The 18,952-nt window shown below is 29.5% G+C and overlaps 1 protein-coding gene across 2 annotated transcripts in view; it reads right to left on the reverse strand.

Moving 5' to 3' along the window:
• Nucleotides 1-1,678: 1,678 nt before the first annotated feature.
• Nucleotides 1,679-18,952, reverse strand: part of LOC107448937 (U-scoloptoxin(19)-Tl1a) — a 62,154-nt gene continuing 44,880 nt past the window's right edge. For both annotated transcript variants that reach the window (XM_016064309.4, XM_016064310.4), the window contains exons 3-4: nucleotides 10,287-10,430; nucleotides 1,679-1,908 (exon numbers count right to left, since the gene is read on the reverse strand). In XM_016064309.4, coding sequence (XP_015919795.1) covers nucleotides 1,778-1,908; nucleotides 10,287-10,430 — 275 coding nt within the window. In that variant the 3' untranslated portion in view covers nucleotides 1,679-1,777. The remainder of the gene's footprint in view (nucleotides 1,909-10,286; nucleotides 10,431-18,952) is intronic.

The following is an 18,952-nucleotide window of genomic DNA, read 5'->3' on the forward strand; positions in this document are numbered from 1 at the left end:
TGTAGTTGGTTAAGAAATCGTTATAAAATAATCGTAATTATCGTAATAAAAGTAATATTTGTTGTTAAATAGTTATAGAGAGAGATATAAGAACTAGCAAATCAAATGCTTATTTTTTCTTTTATAACCATATTCAATTTGCATTTCTGTGCTACCTATCTAAGGTTATGAAAAAATACATTAAAATAGAAAGTACAATAACAAAAGTAAAGGTTTTTAAGCTTTCTAAAGTTTATATCATCTCTCAGCATATTAATGAAATATTTTTGATAAAGTTTGTACTAACTTTTCATAACTTTATGGTTTAAGTTACTTAAATTACAGCTAAATGGTGAACCAAGTTTTTGGAGAGGATACTTTGAGCAATTTTGAATTACAATAATTCTTAAGCTATGGTTTCTCAAAAATCTGTGGTTGGTTTTTCACATGTTGGGTGAATAAGCGTGAAAAGATTTTATGTATATTAATATCATATCTTTAATTATACGATAGTAATGAACTTTTTTAATCAAATAAGGTAAATTACTGTAATCTAAAAAAAGAATTATCGTCCATAACTGGCACAGTAGTAGGTCTCAATTACCAGTAAGCACGAAATCTTTTTCTGAATTATATATGTGCGTGATTCTGACGATGAGGAAAGAACTATCATTTGTTTTATCCTAGTCTTCTTCTGGAAAATATTTTGCTTTTATCCTACTCATTCATCGATTAATGATGCAATACTGTCATATTTCATTGTTCAAATTTTTTTTGAGTATGTAAGGTATAGATCAATACAAGAAATAATGATTTGAAATAGAACAAAAAGTATGCAACTTAAAACGAAACCTATTTTTAAATCTAAATAGAATTTTGGATATGTTTAAGTAGTTTGAAATGTCATAGGCATTTGTTTTTTTAGTAGAGCTATTCTTAGAGGAAAACATTGAATTTTATCAAGAATAAGTCATAGTTTTTTCGGAATTTCATTTTATTATGCCTCACATATATATTAGTATTATATATTTTTTCGCAATTAAATATCATGTATATTCATTTAACCATTTAAAAAAAATCAATGATTATGTTTAGGAAAATGCAACATGCACTCAATGTATTTAAAAAACGCTAACTGATTTATTAGATGGAATAAATATATTTTTATAATTTGAGATTAATTAATATTATATATAAATGAAACTATTTTTTAGTCTAAACGCAACTATTTTTTATTTCCTTTTAATATAACTATTATTATAATTTGAATTTCTCTTGCCGATTTATTAAGAGTATATTTTAAAAAGGGTAAGGCTAATTAAAATGACTTTTTTTTTTAAATGGCGGGCACTTGGGGGTTATCCCATTGGCCACAGGAATGCCAGAACTGCTACTCTCTTCTCGTTACCCAGTTGGCACCTGTGGCGAAGCCACGGCGGTGGAGAAGCGTCGCCTACATCACACAACCACAAACCCGTTTATAGGGCCGGTCACATTCACACACAAAGGAGAAAGGACATAGAACACAGAGAGAAAGAAACATACATGCCCTGATCAGGATTCGAACCCGCGACCAGCTGCTCCACAGTCAGGCACGTTAACCACTCGACCACCAGGTCGGCTTAATTAAAATAATAATGTACTACATATTGCACTGGTGTTAATTTTCTTTAAATTTTGAGATAAATTTTACGAAATAGCAATTTTGTAAAAGTTTTATTATTATTAGATTTTATAATACAAATATGATATATGTATATTCAGTCTGTATGCAGATGTAATTTTTACAGATTTGTAATCAATATATTAAAAGACAACAATGGCTGCCTTCTTGACAATCGAGTTGACCAAAATGTTGTACATTGCGACACTCTTCTGCTTGTCCACAACGACCCCCATGTTCTCGACATTCAGTTACACCTCTTGGTACTAAAAAAACAAGAACATGACATTTTGTTTCATTATAAATATTGCAACAGGTTTACATAGCACAATTAATTAACGCAGTAGAAGAACATGTTTGGTTATAATTCATAACAGCATCAGAAAAATGCTAACCAAGTATTATTTGTCCGTTACAAGAAAAAAATATACTTATGACTTTGAGCTTAACATAATCTTAGTTGAAAATATGCGTGTTTTCAAGAAAACGCTTTGATAGAGTGATTCACTTAGTACAACGATTACAAACTTGGAGAACATATAGAGCACATCATAAGGATTGAATTGCAACTCATGGATGGAAATATCATCATACGCCGTTAGGGGCACATCATATTGTGAACAAGCTGCTCGTGTACGTTTTAACTCATACTTTTATGTATTTAAATTATTGTTATTTTGTGCTAATTGTATGTTTTCTAATAATTACTGTTTAAAATTGCGAAGCCAATTTGTGTCACGAATTTGATAGCTAAATATGGAAGACGGCTGTTTCTGAGCCTATATGAATGAAATTTTAAACAATAATTATTAGAAAACATAAAATAAGTTTATTTAAACAATGAACAATATCGATTAAACTGCACGTGAGCAGCTGCTTCATAATACGAAAGCATCTTCACCGAACTAAGATGACAAGTTCGGCCAAGAATTGCTTATCAATCCTTATAATGTTCCCTACTTTCAACAGAATCACCATATATATTCCATGTCTACTCAAACACACAAATAAATAAGTCACCGTTCCGGCTGAACATAGCCTGATAATTATAATATGAAAATTAAGCTTTTCTCAGTATCATCAAGTGTTGAAAATCTCAGTAAGCATTTCCTTCAATAGTCTCCATTCATTTGAATATTGTAAATCAGTTTAGTTTATTAAATTTTTTCCCAACGGCTTATAAATTTCATCCCAACAAATTTAAACTTGCAAATTAACTGTCTCAGATTTCTTAGCCAAAATATCATATAATCTTTTTTGCTAAAATGAAATGAAAATAAAGAAGAAAAAAAACGCCATGACCTGTTTTTGATCGAGCAAAGTGCACGATTACGATCACTTTTGCCTGACTCAAATTTACAATTTTTAAACTGCTATTTTTGAATTTTATATTTAGTATAAATGTAGTTCCGATAATTTAACAAATATTTTAGTAACTAATTAGACTGTTTTTCTTGTAATTAAGAAATTCCAAAATAAATTTTTACTTGTAATTAGAGTGTCAGAAAAATATATTATAGAGACACCAGTGCATCTGTGTCAAAGGGCTTAGGGGCCCATACTTTGGTCCGATCTCCTGAGAGAATTATTTGGGACCATATTTTCCAGATTGCGGCAACCCCTTATATTTGAAGGTAAGTAATCTAAATCTGCCAAAAAAGAATAGGTTTATGCAGAGAATGTGGGATTTTTTGGATCTGATTTTGTTAATTAAAATATTGTCTGCACTAATTAATTGTCTTATTTGAGGTGACCCCCTCGAAACATTAAGATTAAGTATTAATACATAAAATCCGATAATTAGATCAAAAGTTATTCAGAGTGATTCGTTTACTTTTCCACGCACTCTAAGTTTTTATACTTTAATAAGGAGAAGAGATAATTGACATATCATAAAATATATTCAGATTCATTTATTTATTTAATTCTTTTATATAATTCATTAATATAGTTTAATTATGGCTTTTTCATGCCTTTAAAAAATGTATTTATTTGCACCTGCTGAATTCATTTAGACTTCGTGTACTAAAATTATTTACACTGGTCTTGAATTTATTCAGAGTTACAGAGATTATTTAGCTTCGTGTGTATTCAACTTGGAATAGGAACTAATCTATCTTAAGTTTATATTTTCTTTAAATCTCTTTCTCCCAGTAGAGTTTCAAGAGGTTGTTTTGCAAAGTGTACCAGACACTTATAAAGCGTGGAGATTATTTTCCCTCCAGCTCCTTAAGAAGGCATTAATTTTGGAAAGCACGAAACGTCATCTAATAAATTTTCAAGAAGAGGATGAAGAGCTATTATCAAAACGATTAACAACTTGGGTTTCGCCAAGTAACATCTTTCATGCTGGTTGAACTTGATTCTCGTTAAAACTTCGACAAATAAGCTCAAATATTGACTTTATAACAAGTTAAATTATCCTTAATTGTTATGAAATATATCAATGGTAACATGCTTAATTGTGTTGGGATTTAAAAAAAGTAAAAAATGATTATTAAATAATATCGTTTTGCCTAGCGAAAATTATTTGAAATCAATATGTAATGTAACATTCTGTATGAAAGTAAGTTGTCCTATTAGATATAATTTATTAGGATTGAATTAATTTAATATAATTCTTCTACTCTTATATATTTATCTAGAAGAGAATTTAATATTATTATATATTATTATCTTAAATTAAAATATAAGACATACCCGTCATTGTAAAATTATCAATAAATTAATATGAACAGTGAGAAAAAGAATAAAAGTATCACTTCGAATAATTATCCCAGATAGCTGTGTAAGGTTGACTTTAATGGTGGCAGCAACCTTTTTCACGAAGCTCAACAAGGTTTATAAATGATTAGCAAATAAACCAGGTAAACTTTAAAAAATGTTAAATTTAATTATGCTAATTTAAGTAGGTTCGCATTAAGCTCGCATAAACAACCCTTTTATGTAGAGATTGAATCTTTATAAAAAAAACCCAGAAAAACCCTTTGAGATTGAGAGTGAATTATCATTCACAAATCAATAGTAGAAAGTGTTCTCAAACCGAGAATAAATTCACCTTCTCTAGGTTTATTTTAGATATTACGAATATCGCTGAAACAAGGTTTACTTGCGCAGGCTTTCATATACACTGTTTAACACTTTAAAAGTGAAGGTTAGTCTGATCATTAAGTTTTCGATTCAAACAAAATATTACCCCGGAAAGCCTTGGCAAGGCGAGAATTGGAAAGATTAAAAAAGCTAAATCAAGGTTAACTGCAAAAGCAAAAATATGAGTTTTTTTTTCATTCTCTATAAAAACAAGCTTGTTATACTAATATCTCTACTAAGTTTAAAAGAGGATTAATTAGTCAACCTTTCCATGCCAACCAAATGAAAATGAAAATATAACATATGCAGTAAGGTAATATAACATTTGCTGTCTGCCATCTGGGGGTGTTATACTGATCGGATTTCCACAAACTAAGGACCGATCTCAATTGTTTAAAAAATGAATTTAAATATGCTAAGTAATTAACTCTAACTATTAAGGAATTTATGAATCACTCATAAAAACCTACTTTTCCTATTAAATTTAGGAGAGTGGGTAAATGTTTGGGCCCCTTAATCTTGATTTCACTTTTTACGTATTTCGCCATATCTCGGGAATCTAAGTGAATCGAAAAATTTTTGCACTTAATTGTATAAGTCGCTTTCCTAAAGATCCATATGAAAAAATAATTTTCAATAAATAAATATTTTTTTGCTTTTTTATTTAATAATGGTCAAAATAGTTTTGAATTGAAATGTAAAAGAAATATTTTGGTTTAAACTTTATGATTCTAAATTACTCAATACAATATTTGAACGACATTATTATTAGTTGAATGGCTCTTAGTAAACAAATTTAAAAATCATATCTTTTTTTAAATTTTATAACTTTTATACATTTATTCAGTGTTTAAATCCATTGATTAGGAAAAAAGTTATTCAGGACAAAGTATTTTTTGTGTAGCTCACTGAATACTTAAAAGAAAAAATACTTGAAGTCTAATGCCTTTTACATTGTATGACGGGATGGTGCATCATTAAGTGCTTCCAAGAAAATACATGGTCTCAATTTCTGGTGATGAATGAGTAAGTACTTATGTTCATTTTGTTTTATATTGCATTTCCTAATTAGCTATGTTGTCTCTACGCTTCATTTAGCTTAAGGATTTCAACTAAATTCGTATCCTTAAAAAGTTAAGTTATTAATTTCCACAATTTGGTCAATTTGGTAAGCATTTCACAAGAAACAGTTTCGTTAAAACTTTCTTGAATTTTAAGTACGCATTTTTTTATCGTATGAAACTATCATTTTATATGTTTGCAGAATTATTGTATCAAGTAAGATTGTCATGAAATAGAGCACTTTTTTAATAATTACTGATTTTTTTGGCGTTCCCAGAAATCAGGGAACACAATAAATTTTACCATATTCAGGTAGTTTTAAGCATATACTTTCTTTCAATGAATGTTTGTTTATTCTAGCGTGCATATTATTTTATAAATGCAATTATTGGAATCAAAATTTGATCTCAAGTTATTATCTAGCATTTATGTAAAAATATGTAATTATAATTTTGTAATAATGCGTAAAGCTTTATTTTCTGTGATTGTGTAGANTATATATATATATTCTAAACACTAATAACACGCAAAATCTCTCTCAATGCCATATTAATTTAAGAGGAATCATTTAAAATCATGTATTAATATTTAACACAAACTGTCTGTCATACAGAGAACACAATTTATTGAACAGAAATCTAGTTTAATAGATTTCTAAATTTTACTTGTCATCTGCTGATTTGGCAGTTTGGAAGCCATCAACGACTGATTAATAAAACAAGGATTCAATTTGTCATAAAATATCAAGGTTAATTTCTATATATCGAGAGATTGAAGAATTGTTATATCATTCAAAATGTATGACACATTTCAAATAAATAGCATTATGAGTTAATTATACGTGTTCAAGAATAAAATACCAGTATTATAACGATATAAAATTATTTCATTAAACAATGCTCCACCGTAAGCATTAAAAATTGAAATGTATCTAAAAATGCCAATGAAATTGACGAATGTACTCAAAATCTTAATGAGTTTTCGTTTTATTCTGTCAATAAATGTTTAAAGCCCAAAAATGATATATGCGTGAAGAACCTGCTCTTTCTCTATATTGAAGCAAAAATAAACATTTTTCAAAAATCAAATATTTGAACTTAACAAGATTTTTTTAATCAAAAAAAATCTTTTAATGCGAAATTCGAATTTAATATAACAATTAAATAACGATCAACCATTAAGTTAATTAACAGATTAAACTTATTGGTTTATAATATACTTATTGAATATAATAATTTGATTGATTAATTAAGTAATTTGATAAACAGAACTTATTACATGTAATGAATTCCACACACTTTTTTCCTAATTAAAAAATAAATTCTAAGCATACCTTCAAAACAAAGTAGTTAATCATATAAAATTTGAAATAAGGCAGTCTTTTTTGGTGATGGCGACATTGAATTATTTGTAATCTAATTTACGTGTTTAATATTTTATATTTATATTTGAAATAAAGTGTATTGAGCCTGAAAATGTCAAGGAGTGTTATGTGTGTCTAGTAACTAATTTGTAATATAGATGGCAAATAATACGATTATTGTGCGATAATTAGATGAAAATTAACCACTATAATAAATTCATCATATTTGTATTAGTCAATCAGTTTCGCAGTTTTTGGTACACTATTGGTAAAAGTTGTTCAACTTTCAAATAAATGTACCAGAACTTAATATAACATAGAATACATGAAAAGTTTAAAATAAATGAAGCACTTGAAGAAATACAGTGCAAAGTCCCTTTTTTTCAATCATTACTGTTTTTTACCTAACTGCTCCTTAGTATTCCTTTCAAATGGTTACATATTAGTTCTCCCTAGATAACAGAGTAATAAACAGAAACAATTTTCTTTATGTGGAAATTATAAATTCTTTCACCTAGAAACTCTCTCCTGAACCATCCCCAAGTGTCTCAAACAGTTTTTTTTTAATCTTTGTGTAAGAAAGGAACAAAGATTTTGTAAGAAACATTTTTAAGTGGAGTTCAAAGAAAAATTTAACTTCATCGAATATTCAAGAAAAATGTATTAAGTTAGATGTCACTAATTATACTGACGGATTTTAAAATTTTATAATAGGAAAACGTTTACGGTTAATAAAATCCTTTCAGAAAATTCATGTGATAGGGCATAATTTTTTCTCCCCAAGTCTCTGTTTTTAATTCACAAATTTTGCAATAGATGGCTCTGCAGGGAATAAACATGTTAGTAAAGCAACTTTGAAAAACAACAGAAAATCACATCACAATTCCCTCAACACTTCATTCAGTAATCAAATCACACACTTTCACTAAATGATATTTTCGAAACATCCTTTAACAGTCACAACTCCGAGATTGTAACTGGGAGGAAAATTTTAATGCCTCAAAACACTGTAAAAAAGTGGTAGCAGAAGCTTTGACAGCCATCTGTGGAAGAAATTTTAAAATAAAACAATAAAATCTTTGAGAAAAAAACTTATGCGCATTCATATAAATTTGCAGCAAGAATTATTTTTGTAACCTTAACTTTTTTCCTATTTGAAAAAGATCAGTCCATTTTAGGACAGCTTGTTTAATTATTTTGTTTTTTAACAAACTCAGTAATAAATTAAGATCCTAAAAAAACTTTTGTGTAATTTGATACTTCAAATAAATACAGTTAGCTCCCGTTAAATAATTAGAAAACGTGTGGAATAATGAATTAAAAAAGGGTCACCTTTTTTTATTGTTGTAGTTGCAATACTTTGTCCATTTTAACCCAAAACTTCTTAATAAAATCTCATTTGCAAGCATTAAGTCTTCTTAAATGAGCTGCTTAATTTAAGGTTGTACTTTATATGACTGTTGCCAAGTATTTCTTCTACCGTGATAATAATAACAAAATCAGATTAAGCTAATTGCAAATGACTGTGACTTTTTATTATGCCTGTTTAATAAAAGGCAATTAATTTAGTTAATCGGCGAATTTTTACGATGGTTTTAGTAAGCACACCTCGATAAAATTGGCAAGAAAGAATTTCCGTTGTAAAGAAGTGCAATGTAAAATTTTAGTATCTGTTTGGCAAACCAGTTCATGTTAAATATCTAAATTACTACCTAATCATTGTGCCATTTTAATTTCTTAAAGAAAAGCTTTTTTATGCATTTTCTTTTTTGCCAAATAGCTTATGGAATTTTTACAATTTTTATTTAGAAGCACTTCAGGATTTCTTGACTTTATACATTAAAAATAAATTTTGGCAAATAATAGGTAATAACACCATTAAATGGAAAACATTTATAGCCAGTAAATGATAAATTATAAATTTCTATAAATGTATTCATTTATTCAGATTATTATTATATTCATTTACGTAGTTAGTTGATTTGTTAAGTGGGTATTCATTTGTTGCATTTTATAATGTTTTAAGCTCTTCTTATTGTTCACAAACATGCATCAGCGTAAACACAATTATTGCCACGACTATATATTTCAAATTTTTGTATAATTCATTGTATTTATTTATTTAGAGGAGAAAATCAGATTATTTACCACTATATATTTTTTAAAAAAGTTTCCCAAAATTTAACAAAAATGCGTCAAATTAGCTCCGAAACAAATAATAATCGAACTTAGAAATCCAATGGATTTAAAACTAAAACAGAATATACTCATTTTTGAGAAAAATGCACAGTCCCATAAATTTTAATGAGGAAGAACTGTGTGAAAGCGATACTTTTTGGCATCCGCCTGGATTCGAACCAAGGACCTCTGGGTTCGTAGCAGGATAATCTAACCGCCATAGCTGTTCACCTTGTGTTAACTTCTAATTTCAATGATACAAAAGGTTATAATTTAGAAAATATGATCGCAATTTCTCAGACAGGAGAGCGGAAATTTTAATTTTATTTTTTGCTTATTTCGCTGTATTTTTAAAATGTTTCTAGCGAATGGAATATATAAAATTTCCAAATTTTGGTGGTTAAAGCATCCTACAACAAACCCAGAGATCCTTGGTTCGACGCCTGACAATAGCTAACGAACGCCTCACTCGCAAATTGCTCCCTACACTTCACTTTTAAAAATGTGCATTTTGCTTACAATAAGTATATACTGTTTCAATTTAGAATACAAGGGGTTAATTAAATCAATAATTATTTCCTTCGGAGCTATTTCGACGAATTTTTGTTCAATTTTGAGAAACTCCTTTTACAGAATTATGTTTTTGGAATTTCCTGTTTCTCCACAAATTTTCTCTTTGAAGCTGCAGTTCTCCCAGCGATTATCCTAATATAAACATAAATGAGCAAAATGCTGTGCGAAAATCACGTATACAAAACATTGAAAATTTATATGAAAGAAACGGAAGTATTTAAATTCTATATGAACAAGACATTATCGATATTCTAGATCTTTTATTTACCAATTTTTTTCGAATTTTGTAACCTATTTATATTTCTGAGCAGAAACGCCTCAAGTAATAATTCATTATTGTAAAATTATTTCAGGAAAAATAGTTGTTTAATTTCTTACTTTCACTGCAACAAACTCCTCCTTCTGGCTCTTGTTCAGGACATAATCCAGTTTTATTATATCTTTTAATTTCTGGACAGGATGAACCTTCGGCGCAAACTCCTCCTTCAGACAAACAGGGAACTTCATTTCGTAGAATTTGACCTGAAAACAAAAGAAAGTGACTGAATTAGGCTTTATATAATTCAACATTACATTTCTAATACATCGAAGCGTGCAGAACATTTACCTACATTCAAAAATGAAAGTTTTTTTTTGTACAGTTAACTGACTTATAGAGTGAATTTTGAAGAAACCCGTGAATTCGGTTTAGTCGATAGTTATGAATTTACGATTATGCAAGTATCTTCTTTCTGTTTGAGTTTATTAGTTAATTGGGTAAAGATTTTGCTAAAAATTGAGAAATTAAATGTTCAATCTAGAACAATATGTTCCTAAATTCAAGCAATAGATCTCGTATCCATTTACTTAAATCGTATCCACCAAGTTTTCTAACTCGTTAGAAAGCTTGGTGGGTAGAGCATCCCAGTATGATCTCAGAAGTTCTTGGTTCGAATCCTTCCGGCAGCCAACAAATATTTCTCACTCCAAATCAGTTTTGAGATAATGTATTTTGGAATAGAATGTACGCTTTCCAATGGGGTGAACCAGGTTCGAATCCCAGCGATGGCTGGTTGATACGAATTCCCCATCCAGCTTGCACCGACCACAGTTTTGACAGAAAATATCCTCAGTTGTAGATGGATCATGAGTTAGAGCTCTCTTTCCGTAAGGCTAACCATGGGAGGTTTTCGTGATTTTCATCTCCATTTAACGTAAATGCTGGTTAGTTCCATCAAAAAATCTTCCACAAAGGCTAATTTCTCCCAATACTTGATCCAAGAGTTCTCTTGTCTTCTGGATTGGGTTCAAAATGACAAGGCTCCGGAGTTGAACATTAGTAGTCGTAAACTAAAAAAAATTGGGTCGGCTGCTCAACGTCGGTTATAATGATAAATTAAAATGTATTTTGCTCAAAAATGAGTATATGTTGCCCTTTGAATACATAGGTTTGTCAAATTCGACTATATTTTTTTTTAGCTTTTTTTTTTACACATTTTGAGAAAATATTTTTTTCTGTATAAGAAAGCTCGAAGTAGTAGTCTAAATTGCGGGTACTTTTTTTTAACTTCAACCCGTTTAAAAGAAAAAAGCATGTGCTATAAAAGAGATAAAGAGAATGATAATCAAAGCAATACGCTAAGTAACCGAGGGTATTGTAGCAAATTATTAGTAATTTTTATGTCACCAAGTATCTAAGTCTAATTTTAATAATTGTAACGCAACATGTGTATGATATTTCAAAGTAAAAAAAGAACACTTGCATACATTATAATATACATTTACGACTTTTGAAAACATTTTAAAATATGAGCTTAAAAAGTTATTTCATTATTGAAGTTTTCTTTCCTTATCTCTTCTTGAACAGTTTTCTGTAAATACAGTAAATAATTCATATCTTCATCAAAAAATCATGCTAACTTTTTTGATAAATTATAATCAAATGGAACAAAATCTGAGTTTTTATCTCAGTGAAAATATATTTTCTTTAAAGAATTTCTCTTGAAATTTTGTGCCAGCTAAATCCTTAAACTTTTTATCAATACATGTCATTCTATATTTTTTTACAGTAATTAAATGAAATTTCAGTCTCCTAACAAAAAATGCAAAATATTTCCAGAAAAAAATCTTAAAGATAAGAAAATTAAAACAAAGTGATGAAAATCTTAATTTTTCTTTTAGAGCATATATGAAAGAGAAGAAAGTAATATAAAAAAACAGAAATAAATATAGATGATAAGTGGACATGGAAAACACTTAAGCAATTCAACAACTAAACTCATGAACTGGCTTTATTAATTACAAAAATAGATAGAGATCATTTCTCTTCCACTGACAGAAGCTGTTCAAGTGACGGAAGAATTCATATTCATAAGCCAACTCTATCACCATAGCAACCAGCCTGAGAAGCCCAACAGGAGTAATGCAAAAAAGAAGAAAAAAAAATCTTTTAGACGAAGCAGGTAGAAGGTATAAAACTAAAAGAATGGCCTAAGAGTTTTTAAAGACAATTCTCAACTTTTTTTTTTCCAATTTAGTCTCCAATCTTCTTTTCCATTCTTTTTCTGAAACAAAAATGCCTCGATTCAGAATATTGTTTCTGTATATTCATAAGGGAATAAAGTCGTTTTCATATCTCTAAACTTGGAATTTAATCTTTAAAATAAAATTGATTGCGAATATATTTCATCGACTTGTAACAAGTACAGATGATATTCATATTCCATGTAAACTCAATTCAGTTTTTATCGCTTTTTAATCATATTCTAAGTTGAATTGGCAAATCTATGTAAATACTATTTTTAAAGAATTTTTTTAAAATAAATGCAATTCTAATATCGGAATGAAAAAGATTTAAAATTTGATAAATCTTCAAATAGAATAATTTTTTTAATTCAATTGATGGAAGATAATGCACTGAGGGGCGACTTATAACAACCTCCTCTATGTTTCATTTGACCACACTTTTCTTTCAACACAGCCTTGATTCTTTTTAAAGAGTTGCTGATAGGTCGTCGTTTGTGGCAACTTCCCAATAGTGTGAGATTGAATGATAGTAGATCTAGACGGCGAGTGGATCTTTTAACTTCATCTTATAATGCTCAATGGGATTGAGATCTGTGGATTGTGGCGGCCAACCCAACTAATTTCTTCGAAGCAATCCCTTAAAATTTCGGCATTGTGCACTTTTCTGGCGCAGTTGTAAATAAAAAGGTATGGAACTAAAATTACATTGTTCAACATGCCCAGGTATGTAAAAATTCTGACCTGGCATGTATTTTTTACCCTTTTCTTGCCCAGCTGGGTAACTCGATATTCCAACAGCGACAGTAAAATACCGATTAAACTTCCTCAACGTTTGACGAAAATCACTGAGATACCGAATGAGACGAATAAATGAAGCAGAGAAGAAAATCGATTATATTTGATAAGACCCAAATATTATTGACATAAATAAGAATTTATTAAACAAACTTAGCTTATTCTCTCGATTCAACTAATAATTCTTATTTTTTTTAAAAGAAAGTTAACACCATTAACTGCACATAAGAAAATTAATTAATGTGAAAGCATTTAACATTCTTTTTAACGATGTTGTAACATGTTGTAACATATGTTATAAAACAAAGTAACATGTTGAATGCATATACTTGCCGATAATACTTAATAATTCTAAGAAAATCACTTCTTCGTAAATAATGCTAAATATTTCTGATTTATACATAAATTAAAAGTACTGACGTAAATTCAATAGTGATGTAAAAATATGATTGTTAATACCTATTTTTTTCGACAGATTATGCATGTATATATTTTAATTAATATACAATTGAAAAAGATGTTCGGGTATGTCGAAGCTTCATGTGATTCAAGTAATCTGTAGGCTAACATGCCCCTGCAGGGTATGTAAGAATTATGAGATTTTTCAAGCATACCTCACTATTTTAAAAAAATCATCAGTTGTATTTTCCCAACATCAAAGTTTAGGCACAATCTTTTAGTCGGACTAGTATTCCCCCGAAATAAGGATCCTAAAGCGTATAAGTACTATAACAACCCTCTAGCGGTGATGGAGAGCAGTATCTCACTTATATGAAATTATGTGGTAGTCTTAATAATATGGCCGCTCAGTGTAAAAGATACAGGAAAATATTCTTAAATCCTGTGCATTACTGACGTAAGTATCAAAATTATATTCCAATAAGTGGATTTAAATGGTGTTTGCTGTCTTCATCTGGAATATGCTAAATTGAACGGCGTTTTGTTCATTTTCATAAACTACTAAATAGATTTCCAAAAACTATTTTTGTTTGATTTCTTCTTCAAGAATACTTTAAGTCAGAACTTTTTCGAAATTCAAAAATTTTCGGTTTTAAAATTAAAATTTAAAGTTTGAGAAATTCTTTTATAAAAAAGTGACTTCATCAAATTCTTAATAAAAAGAACTAAAAACGGCGTTAAAATGTGCAATGAACAATTTTCACCACGAGGAATGTGTTACTTTTTATGCAAAAAAGTAATCATACTGTTACAAATTTCTCGGTAAAAATGAAAAAATATTAGTTTTTCTTGTCGTTATTTTACCATATTCAACATAAAGAGTCAAGATGGTGTTCCTACTGTTAAGTGTGAAAAAAACGTTTATTGATTGTTCTTTCCTAATGCGATTAAACAACCGAAACTCTATCCGTGCCAACTAGGCCCACCCTATAGAACCATTTTGTTCCCTGGAGCTGGGTATTTACAGTAGCTGAGAGGAATAATCGGTCAATCTAATGACCGACTGAACAGGGGTTCGAATCGCAGCGTTGATACTACAATATTTCTTTCATTCTTTCAATATAGGAAGATTTTTCAATATCCTGCCCTCTTCAGACGGTGACTTCGGACTATTAGAATACGAAACTATCTTTCACTCAAAATAGCGCAGCACCCACAAAGCTCCAATATCCGTTTAAGTTTCATTTTAGAAACCGTGCTATTTGCAAATGATTACAAAACCGTATAGTTTTGTATTCACGGTCTTTTATCCATACCAGTTTTAAACGATTCAAAACCGTAAAGGTAAAAAAAAATGTTCCTAACCTAAAACTTTATGGTTAATAGGATGAACAGACTGCTGTCGGTTAGTTCACCGTAATTTCAGAATGAAAATTCTAACAGTGCAGTAGTTAGTAATTTTAAAGTATTGCTTTATTGAAATTTGGTTTTCGTTTTGCTCCTTCTTTAAAATTAATTATGGGCTGCATTGACTTACCTCCACAAGATACCAGAATTCTACCCTACATAAAATGAGTTTTGTAAATAATTTCTAAGTTATTCCTTTATGATGATAATGTTAAAGAGAAAAGCCTTTATGTAAGTTTAAATAACTCTTACTAATATTTAGATCATTCACGCCTGAATCATTGATTTAATGAATACAAGAAGAGCTGCTTAGATCTGATTTAAACATACCTCTCATAATAGGAAGCACTATTTGTGTTGTATACAAATAACCACGATTTATAGTATATATTGAATTATCCCCATCATTATTTTGGATTACGAAGGACTGATTATTTTCTGTGAATAACAAGGAACAGTTTTACTAGTTAGTGGCTGTTTTCATTCTATTAAAAGAATGTGATAGAATATATTATATAAGGTTTTCTCAGTTATGTAAAATGGTGGCTCCAAGGTTTTTCGATGCAGTGCACTCCATTTTTAATTTCGACTTATATAAGCACCTACTTAAAGTTTCAACTATATTTTTATTGAAATATTTTTTTCGACTCTTCAAAGAACAGTGACAAATATTTTTAAAACCACTAAACTCTCAAAAAAGTTGGTACAACGTTGATCCCTCATATACTATGAAAAGTTTTAAAAATTCCAACAATTTTTAAATTTAAAATGTAGTAATGTTGGTATTAGAGCTAGTCTTCATTGAGCCGAAACTTCAATGGCTGGACTTCATCCACGTGGATTTTAAAGCAATCATGGAATGGAACTGGTAAGATCTGGAGATAAAATGAAATGCTTCCAGCATAAAAATTTATAATGTAGTCATTCATATTGGTCGTAGAGTTAGATTCCGTCCACAACTTCATTGACTGGACTTCATTAATGAGGATTTCATTACAAACAGGAAATTGAACTGGTAAGAACTGGGGATAAAGTAAAATATTTACAACATTTAATTCTAAAATGGAGAAATTAGGTTCCTATCTGTAGTAAAGCTAGATGCCGTCCAAAACTTCGTTGGCTGGACTCGATTAGCGTGGATTTTAAAACAATTGGGGCAATGAACTGGTAAGATCTGGCGATAAGATGAAATGCTTGCAACATTTAAGTTTAAAATGTAGTAGTTAACTTCATATTAGTAGTAGAGCTAGATTCCGTCCAGAACTTCGTTGGCTGAACTCTATCAAATTGGATTTCAAAACATTTTTAACTGTTTAGAACTGGTAAGATCTAGCGTCAAAGTGAAATGCTTGCAAAAATTGAATTTTAAATATGGTTATTAGGTTCTTATTTGTAGTAGAGCAAGACGCTGCCCAAAACTTCAATGGCTGAACTCCATTAAAGCGGAATTCAAAGCAACTATGCTATTGAACAGATAAGATCCAGAGACGAAGAGAACTGCAAGGAGATAGATTCTGGAAAAGGTTGTGGCAAATGTCGGGCTGTCATGCCGATGATCATGGCGATGTTCTGTTAGATCCATAGAACTCATTTCAGTCAGTAAAATGAAACAAAAAGTACTCAAAAATAATTTGATTACTTAACTCCTTTATGACTACATAATTTTGAAGAAAACTGCCATAAGAGGGCTATTTTTTTATTCAAGAAAATTATATAAAGCTAAGTGTATGCATAGTATATGTATTCATTTTAAATTTTCAGTTTAATCGCAAATATACATTTTTGATGAGTGCTGACATCTAGTTCAAAATTTGGTAACTATCCCTAAACACATTACAAATAGTCTGATACAGCCATCTGGTATCTAGTTTAAAAAATAAGCATGATTCCGGATATAAGAAATACATTGGTTTAATATTTTTGGCACGTCAATTTTGAACATTCTAGGCCAGAAATATCATGAGCACAAAAATAGAGGGTGAAGCATCACCACGTCGTTTTGATGGGAGCGAGAAGGAAGAGGTTAATAAATAAAAAAAGATTGCGTTCATATAACTTTAGATTATAATTAATATTTTTATATATATTTTTAAATTATAATTAATTAATTAATATTTTTTTAGATTATAATTAATATTTTTAGTAAACGTTTCCCTTAGATATTGTAAATCTCTTTTCACGTTAAAAAACATAACTTTCCTTGAAACATTTAATTCAAGAGCAAACTGTTTGTGTTTGTAACTCAAATAAAAATCTGCTTGAATGATTTCCAGTGAAATCAATTTGTATTTCCCCCAAACTCATTAACTGTTTTGGCTTTAAGTTTATATTTAGCTCAATGATTTCGTAGGAAATTAATTTATATCGACAACATTTCGGTATATTTTTAAAAAAATATGCTCAAATTTCCTATTTGAATATAATTTTGGGACTTTTGCAATTTTAGAACTTTCTCTCTTTTTTACCTGTTAAATGTTAAAAGCAATTTGAATAGATATCTTTTTACCTGGAATATTTCCGTTATGTCAACGCTGTATAATGAGTTTACTAATTAGCTTTATTGAAACTCTAAGATCTTGGAATTCTACTTTTTCTTTTTGAAAAATATCTGCTTTATTCATATTTGTCTTTTTTTAACTTAACCGAAAGAATGAGGACTAATTCTATACACATAACTAATGTTTTTTCATATTAATAATTTTTAATTTCGCATTTTATGTTTATGCCCTACATACGCAATCTTTCAAGTTTTAAAAACATCTGGCTCATAATTTGTAATTTTTGATGCTTACACACGGAGAAAAAAGTTCTGTTAAAATTACCGTAATGTATTTTAATGACGCTTCGGGAAAAAAACAAATAATTTTCTTAACAAAACCAAAATATATGGTACTCATAAAACATTCATTCGTCAATTTTTTTAATCATATGGTAAGGATTTGCCATAAATTCTGGTTTTCAAAATTATTATTCTTATTATCAAACATCATCAGAAAGTCCTGGCTCGAATCCCAGATAAAACATGGTCTTTCATTCTCTGTACTATCTGTCCTTACTGTGGAAGCAACGTTAGCCCATCTAATATGGTGCCCCAGAAAGAGGGGCCAAGAAATCTGCCCTTCTGATACTTGAATGACGAGTGTCAATCTGGTGGGTATTGAGACAAAAATTATCTAACACTTCAGTAAAAAGTACAAAACTTAAAAATAAATTTAATCGATGAAATGGTTTTTATAATGAATGCTGATGAAATTACGAAAATTTGCCTCATTTGCTAAATTTTATTACATATTGTATCTTTATATATTATGGTTAATTTAACCAAAATCATTACCAAAGTGCTTCAATAAAAATTATCGAGCTTTTTGGTGTTCCCATAAACATGGAAACACGGTAAATTTAATCATATTTTGGTATTTTTGACAATACTTAATTGCTCTCAGCACAGGGGAAAAACTCAATAATATAGTATTCCATAATTGTCGATGAACCCTATTTATATATTAGGTCTTGAACAAAAGCTCTCACTTCAATTTATTTATTATTTCGTGTCTAATTAAGTTCCGCGGTAAAGCCACTTAACTCTCATCATGAAATACGAAAGTTCTATCACCTACGACTTGAAGGACACTCAGTTTCAGATCTATGAGTACCACCAGCTCATCTGCGAAATAAAGGTAACCGATTGAGAATGCTGACCCATGCCGTACTAATATTAGAGTACTCAGATTTTTGTTCGCCTTGTACTGACAACATTGTTTGCATAATGTCGTTGGTCTCGAAAATGGTGAGTCTTAACCTCCATAACTTCTATGATTAGCTGATACTAAAGCAAAAATCTATTCTGGGAGTACATTATTTTTACTTTTAATGCTGTTTTTCGAACGTTTCATCGTTGTTTGAATCAACGCTTTTAAAGAATGATTTGTTTCTATCTA

The sequence above is a fragment of the Parasteatoda tepidariorum genome, chromosome X1, assembly GCF_043381705.1.
Source record: "Parasteatoda tepidariorum isolate YZ-2023 chromosome X1, CAS_Ptep_4.0, whole genome shotgun sequence".
NCBI lineage: Eukaryota > Metazoa > Arthropoda > Arachnida > Araneae > Theridiidae > Parasteatoda > Parasteatoda tepidariorum.